This window comes from Helianthus annuus, chromosome 9, assembly GCF_002127325.2.
Source record: "Helianthus annuus cultivar XRQ/B chromosome 9, HanXRQr2.0-SUNRISE, whole genome shotgun sequence".
NCBI classification, from domain to species: Eukaryota; Viridiplantae; Streptophyta; class Magnoliopsida; order Asterales; family Asteraceae; genus Helianthus; species Helianthus annuus.
In genome coordinates, this window is record NC_035441.2 from 144,946,320 (window position 1) to 144,954,559 (window position 8,240).

The 8,240-nt window shown below is 33.1% G+C and overlaps 1 protein-coding gene across 4 annotated transcripts; it reads left to right on the forward strand.

The window, feature by feature from the left end:
* The first annotated feature begins 6,206 nt into the window (after nucleotides 1-6,206).
* LOC110895183 lies at nucleotides 6,207-7,786 on the forward strand. 4 transcript variants are annotated; one of them, XM_022142462.2, is made up of 3 exons: nucleotides 6,207-6,334; nucleotides 6,787-6,938; nucleotides 7,034-7,786. In XM_022142462.2, the coding sequence occupies exons 2-3, from the start codon at nucleotides 6,858-6,860 to the stop codon at nucleotides 7,493-7,495; spliced, it is 543 nt and encodes a 180-aa protein (XP_021998154.1). In that variant the 5' UTR covers nucleotides 6,207-6,334; nucleotides 6,787-6,857; the 3' UTR covers nucleotides 7,496-7,786. The 4 variants fall into 4 exon arrangements, with proteins under 4 accessions (XP_021998154.1, XP_035833573.1, XP_035833572.1 ...); XM_035977680.1 differs by lacking the exon at nucleotides 6,207-6,334 and adding an exon at nucleotides 6,462-6,485; XM_035977679.1 differs by lacking the exon at nucleotides 6,207-6,334 and adding an exon at nucleotides 6,558-6,665.
* The last annotated feature ends 454 nt before the right edge of the window (nucleotides 7,787-8,240 follow it).

Genomic DNA, 8,240 nt, shown 5'->3' on the forward strand with positions numbered 1-8,240 from the left:
ACCTGGAAAAGATGAAGAAACTTGAACCGACCGTTTGGTTAAATCCCAGTATAACAAAAATCACAATATGGTTAAATCCCAAACACTTGTGTACCTATCCAAAATAGAAATCACCAAATTAATACTTGGATTAAATTTAGTCAAGACTAAACTTCTTTGCTAGAACAAAAACTTCCGAGTTAATTACCTTGCTTGAGAAGTCAAATAGGGTGCCGGAGACGGTGACCATAGTGCAATGATGACTTGTTGCTCGTGGTGGTTTATGAAGGATGGACACAAGGACATAAAGGTGGGGTTGTTGTTGGTTCATGAAGTAAGAAGGGCTAGAATGTTAGTGGTTAGGCGTGATTCAAGTAATAGATTGCGGGAACTGAGCGAGGGATTGAACTGAGAGAAGATGACTTCATTTGTTTGAAGTCTTTAAAATCTTGTTCTAAGATATTGAGTGACATTCTGTCAAAAAAATAGCATTTAAAAGTTCGCTGGCTATAAGAAATGATCTACAAGCCCTAATTATGTGTTAATGACTTGTATTACATACACTTAGTCAACTAGGGCATAACAAGTCATTCATGTGTTAATGATATGTTTATGATAATAGGACTTAAAAGGAGCCTGATCATGTATTAATGTGCTAATTTAGCATACGCTCAATCACATTAGGCCATAACAAGTAAATTAGATGTTAATGACTATTGCATCATGATAAGGCTGCTATTTGGCATTTTCATGTGTTAATGAGTTATTTTAGCCTATACGCTTAGTCATATTAGGTCATATAAATCATTTAGGTGGTACTTGATAGTGTTAGATGTTGAATTTGTAACACGTTAGGCAAACCAAAAATCTCACATCGTTATGTTATGTCCATAGGAGAGTACTGGCCATATGGAATGCCACGCCTCAAATATTGCCAACGCGCTTTGGGCGCATTGGTTGTGAATCTCATTAAAACTCCATAGTTAAGCATGCTCATGTGGAAGAAGTACAAAGATGGGTGGCATCTTCAAAAGTTTCTAACTGGGTAACCAAAAACAAAATTTTGAGTTCCTGGTGAGCAAAACAAACAATTTTAAAGGGTTCAGGAGACCGGACGTTACAAGTGCACTCATGGGACTTGTCATGTGTTATTGAATTATTTTAGCCTATACTTAGTCACATTAGGTCATAACAAGTCATTTAGTTTTTCAAGTACCCATGTATGATGATAATTACACTAAAGGGTCTTCTCAAGAGTTGTTTTAGCCTATACTTAGTCATATAAGGTCATAACAAGTCACTTAGGTGTTAATGACCATCATTGAGTCGTTTCATATGTTAAATGAGTTGTTTTAGCCTATAACTAGTCATCATAGGTCATAACAATTTATTTAGGTCTAAATGACCCGTTCAAGATGACAAGTCTAGTAATAGATCGTTACAAACGTTGTTTATGTGTTAATGTATCATTTTAGCCTACGCATAGTCACATTAAGTCATACAAGTAATGTATGTTTTAATGACTCGTGTATGATGATAAGTCCGCTATTGGTCTTAATGGGCATTGTCATATGTTAGGTTTTAGCCTACACCTAATAACATTAGGTCATAAAAAGTCATATAGGTGTTAATGATCTATGCATGATAATAAATCCATTAGTGGGACGTTAATAGGCTTTCTCATATATCAGACTATGTCTAAAGTTAACGATAAAGGCTTAAAATGTCTAAGTTTAATGTTATAAGCATAAAATAAGGGTACTGCCTTTGTGGCTGTATGATGGTTGTACAACTACGTAAAGTATAGGAATAATGTTATGTAATGTATTGTGATGCTATGCCATGCTATTATATGTGATACTATGCTATGATATAATGCATGTTAAATATATAAAAAATGTTCTTATAAAACTAGAACTCATCCAGTATAGCTGACTTTTAGCATGCACATCAGGTTAAAGTATAGGTCCATTCGAGAGCATTTGTTAAGGTCAAGGGTGTTAGATTGAATGCCACCATATCCTGTGAACTAACATCATAGCTATCTTCGTTATGTAATTCAAACAGTTATATTTTGGCTTTTCGCATGTTCTCTTTTGGATGTTAAGACTTGTTTTTTCCTAGAATGTTTCCATTGCTTATGTATAAAATTCTAGTATAAGAACTATGTGTCAAGTAGTAAATCCAACATATTGAACTCCGGGTTTGAAACGTTTCAACATAAAAAACCAAATTCAAATTCTATATCTACGCAGCCATATATTTTTTGATGGGTCAAATATAGTCTAGTTGTTTCCTACATGGTCCTAGTTCCTTGAGGCGTTGTGATATTCTGGTTAAGTTTCAGTGTTAAACGTGTTTAATTTGTGTTTTACATGCTTTGTGTATAGAACATGTTTACTTTGAGATGGTTTGAGTTTTGCAGGTGAATTGCATTAAACACGTGTTTTGGAAGCACTTGAAAGAAAGTAAGAGATCTAGAAGTGTCAAACCATAAAACAATCAAGCCACAATTCCCTTAGAACTTCAAACAGTCACATCTCAGGCTAGTAAAAGAGTTAAGGAAGCCATAATATGTGTAAATAAGGTGTTTCGATGAGAAGAACCTGGAAAAGATGAAGAAACTTAAACCGGCCGTTTGGGACGCTGCATCTATAGAAGGTTTTCAACGTTTAAATATCAATCTGGGCATCCGGGACCCCCCAGACCAGACCGGCATCAAATACAATCTAGTTTACCAAGAGGGTCCTAGTTCGTTAAAATGTTGCGATGCAACACTAGAATTTATTTTCGTTTCGAACAACGTTATATATGAGGGTATATTTATGGTAGTTTGTAGTAGTGGTTAAAACTTTGTACGTTTGATACACTATTGTTATGGATGTATGTACAACTTTTATAATAGTGTGTCAAAACAATTACAAGTATGTTAAATTTTACAAGTTTGATAAGTTGTTGACAAGTTTTGGTTCACATGTTGTCATGTTTTATACACTTGCATAAAAACCATCATAACCGCGTATCAAACTTTATAAGTTTGATCACAAATTCAACTCTTTTTATCAATTCTTACAGCTTAATTTTATTGATTAACTAGTGTTTTGGTTTAGAAGTAAATTGAAAATATTACATCTTAGGTATTATATATTTACAGATAAAATAGTAGATCGAAAAACACTCGATAACGCTTACAATATTCCACGCATCCTAAAAAAATCGTTTTATTGAGATATACAACATGTAATGGTTATAAAGTAGTTATAGATTATGCACAAGAAATGATGACATGTTTGTATATTAAGGTACATGGAGAGTACAGACCACACAGAGACACAGATCGAGAAAGAGATCCCCAGACCCAGTGATGCATGTGCACCCTGCCCCCACCTCCTTATTAAATTATCTCTTTTATTATAATTATAATTCCAAAATTTTCGTTAATGACCACACCTATTGTCACAATTACTTGTTTTTTCAACTATGATTCTTGACATTAAAAAAATTAGATATACAATTCATCCATTTTCCACTTAATCATAAACTAGTCTATTGTGTTTGTTGCTTATCCAAACACCTCTTAAATATTATAAGCATGAGTAAACTGTAATTTGTGTCTCTGAAAAAAGAGTCCGGTGTCAGGTTACGTCTCAAAAATGAAAATTTTGCTTGTCGAGTCATCTGTCTTGTAGAAACGCTACACAAACACAGTATAGCGCTTCTACAAGACAGGAGACTCAACAAACAGAATTTTCATTTTAAGGACACAAATTTCAGTTTACTCTAAAAACATTCATCAAGTATAGCAATAGTTACATTCAAATGAAATATAAAGAAAATAGACTTGTATGATCTGTCACAATTTAACCATTTTTATTAAAAAAAATCTATTAATTTATTATGAAAAGAAAAGTACACGCTGATGGATTAGGAGAATCGAATCTGCGACAGATGGACAACAAAATTTTATTCTTCAATTTTGGTTTATGCTAAAATAAATTAATTGTATTTTAATATATGTATAATTATTATTGAAATAAAGATGCATTTTGCATGTGAAAATGAATCTTAGAACACGTAATTAATGTTATGGTTTGATTATTAATTAAAATATATTTAAGTCCACCCTTGCCCCCACATGGTTAATTAATGTTAAAGACGGATTTGTTGGATCTAATTCAATCAAAGGAAACCACGGGAACATAATCTTCTTGGATTGTTCTTATGTTATAAACTTCTAGACAAAAAAAAGGTTTTATTTGTCAAAGGAAACCACGGGAACATAATTGTATCGGTGATGTGAATCGATTTGCTTAAGAAAAAAAAAACTATATACTTTTATAAATATGACTAAAATGTCATTTAATGATGTATACTTAAAATTATAAAAAGAATTAATGCTTATTTATTCTCTTTATTAGGCATATTATTTATCTTTCATAATGATACATGGAAAAACTTCATTTCAAAAAAAGTAAAAGTTATAACTTTATGTAGTTTTCAAACAGATTTATAATTTTCATGGTTGGAAAAATGAGATTTTCTTATATGTGGATCCAGACAAATAAAAAGAACGGTCAATATCGGTTGATAAGTGAGGCCAGGTGTATGTGGACACTTAATTCGTCGTCCACACATTCCATTTGGTTCTGGCCCACACCGGTTCGTAACTTCGTATAATATCTACTCTAACTTTCAGACTTTCAGTATCAGATGGACAAAGTTACACTCCAATCCCTCAGCCTTTGATCTATTTTCATATTCAGTCACTATTTAAAGTTCTAGATAATCAAATTGAAAATGAATACAACTAAAATGTATCATGATAATCAGTTTAATAATCTTCCATAGAACATAATGAGCTCATGATAATCAATTTAATAATCTTCTTGTGGTTAAAACATCCTCACTAAATTTCACCAACAGCAAAGCTAAGATAGGGTCTGAGGAGGGTAAGATGTAGACAACCTTACCTCTACCCGTTAGGAATAGAGAGATTGCTTCAAGTGAGACCCCCAGCTCGATAGTAGTTTTGCATCAAGCCTTGGACATAAGGCACATAACACACAACAATTAAGACAAAGCCAATTAGTGCATATATACTCCCTTGTCTTTCGGCTATCAACGCCGCCACATGATGCATGATTAATCATCCCCCTCTTTTAACGTTTTTTTTTTCACGAAATTAGTAAAATAACGTTAAAATTAGTGCAATTTCACTTTTGCCTCTCCCAGCGTCCACACATATATACATTATGTACGCATACCGTCAGCGGGGCTTTTGATTAAAATATAATAACTATATATTTACTGAGAATAGAAAATAATTTGTCTAAATCTTTTGGAAAAATATGTATAGCTCACAATTTTCTTTTAGAAAAAGAGTTGGGGTGGGGCAAGATGTGTTGCACATAACAAGAAGGAGATTGGACAAAGGAGTAAGATTTGTTTGGTATGTATAGTATATGACTCAAACTTCAGCATGCTTTTGAATTTCTGTGCTCTTCAAACATTAAAATATTGTAATTCACCAATCCTTATCTCAAATTATATTCTATTGTATATTTTAAACTCATATGACTTTTATAAAAGGTTTGAAAAATTAAATACAAGATATCATCGGAGTAGTAATTTGTCGCTACTCCATTAATTCACCATAAAAACAAAATCATGCATAGAGTAATAGTAAATTTAAGATTCAAACTTAATTCTTATACAATTAATATGTTATGATCAGTTAGATAAACTCAAATACGATTAAAGTTATACATCTAGGTCCAGTAAGACTTGAAATGAACCTAAACGTTTTAGAGAGAGCATGCGCGTGATTGATATACACACCTTGATAGTGTCACAAGTCTACTTGTCGCCTAGATTATTAAGAAAGATTAGCTAAGTACAAATTTGTGTTAGATTTGGAACCAACGTGTTTCTAACTAGAAAACAAATATTCAATCATAATCAATAGCAAATAGCTTTAAAGTGGATCGAAATAAAAAAAAAAAAAGACTATATATGATCAAATCAATCGTTCTTTAAATAAAAATAGCTGCTACTTTAACTAACGAATAATTTAAAATATTGTGAACATGAGGATTGTAAGGTGTCATCCAAAAGTTATTATCATGCGTATCAAACAAACTGATTAGCTGTTTGAGGTTATTCTCTATTACAACTCTGAGTTGTAAGCAACACAAAGAAAGAGACACCCCCTATCCTACCCCCCCCCCCCCAACCCCACCCACTCCTTAATATTCCTTATTTCTTCTTCTTCTTGGAACACAATCACTAGAAACTCTTGGAGTTAAAAACCTCTAATCACTACTAACTTGCTTCAATCTTGACCACTTCTAAAAAGGTAAGAAACCCTAATTATTCTTCTTGTTCTTCTCCAGTTTTGGAAACTATTTTCCACAAAAGTTGAAAACTTGATTCATATAATCACTAGTTTATATGAAATGATTGATGTCCTTTCACACCTTCATAGTTGTTCCAGTAGGGTTTTTCACGTAACTTTCTAGTGCTTCTTCTTTATCTACTTCTGTGGTCATATGCATATGTGATCTTATGAACTTCAATGGTCGATTTTGTGTTCAATTCTTTGTCAATCTTTTGCTTCATGAGTTGAGTCTTTACACAATATATGATCATGAGTTCATCACTTCATGATGCGATCTTGTAACATGAAGGTGGCATATGAATTAAAGTAACCAAAAAAGAATCTGGACTTGAATTTTCTCTTAACTTTTTGTGTTACATTAGAACCATGCAATTTCTGAATCTGTATATGTTTATGTTCTACAAATGCAGCTCTTAGCAGATCCGAATCTTAGCAACACAAAATTCGATCTCGGTTTCATCAAAGATTGAAGAAAAGAATAATGGACAAGTTTGTTCAACCATATGATAAAGAATGCATGAAGATGGCTTTGTTAAAGCATGAAGAAACCTTCAAAGAGCAGGTATGTCATAAGTGAAAAATCTGATTTTTTTAAAGAATTTTGTGTTTACAAAAGATCATCAAAAATGGGTATTGATTAGTTTGTTATTTGTTTAGGTATATGAGCTACATAGACTGTATCAAATCCAGAAGATGCTGATGAAGAACTTGCAAAGCAGCAGACATAATCATCAAGAAAACATTTCCTTCAACAATTACCAACAGAAGAACAAGATTGATTTGGAACAGCCAGCAACAACTAAAGGGCATGATCATGTTACACAGACATTAGTAGATGATCAAGAAATTGAAGAAGATGAATGTGAAATCGAGCTCACGTTGGCCCCAACAAGTTTTAACCGGAGGCGAAGAAGCACCAAGGATAAGCCCGAATCATCAGACTCCGTACCGAGTTTTTCATCGTCTTCAACGGGGTCGAGTAACATAAACAAAGCGGATAGAATTACAAGAGAGAATTCAAGTTTTTTGAGTGGCAACAGAAGAAACAATAATACTTCAGATGTATCACTCAAACACCCTCCATGGATGTATCAGGTTCTAAGTTTAAACATGACTTGATATCAAACAAAGAAGAAGAAGTTGAATTCAAGAAAATGTTTGGTATATTACAAGATCTTTGATTTTTAGGGTTTTAAATTAAAGTTTCTATTTATGAACCGACTTGCTTGTTTGTGTGAAGTTCTAGCTTTCTTTCTTTCTTTCTTTTTTATTTCCATGAGTTGAGTTTAGGCTTTTAGAACTTAGAAGGTATCTTTTCTTTATCATCTCATGCTACTATAACTTGTACCTGATGCATTAAGACATGTACATTGACTGATTTGGCTTTTTGCAATTATGGTTGTCCCTCTAGTCATTTGTGTGAGAAACCCCATTTCATATCTGTTAAGAAAAGTGGCTTTTTTTGCTTATGATGTATGGTGATGAAGTCCCATCACCCATGGCATGCGTTATCGGTAACGGATAATTTTGTCGAAGTGTTTAGGATTTTCTCGTATTATTGGTGATGGTATGGCCATGGTGGGGTGGGGTGGGACCCTACTCACAACCATATCTTATGATAAAACACAAGTACACAAAACATGACACAAATGTGGATAAGTGATATCTATAAGCTTCCAAAGGGCCAATTTTTTTGTTCAACTTGTCTAGATTCTATACATGAAAAGAATTCAAGATGTTGATATAATGATCTTAAGTAAAATAGATAGGTCTTCAAGCTAGCAATTATCGTACCCTACTACCCGTCTTGCTTTCTTAACTTTTAGGGTTTCTTGTCTCTCCTTGTTTAACGCTTGAAAACAAC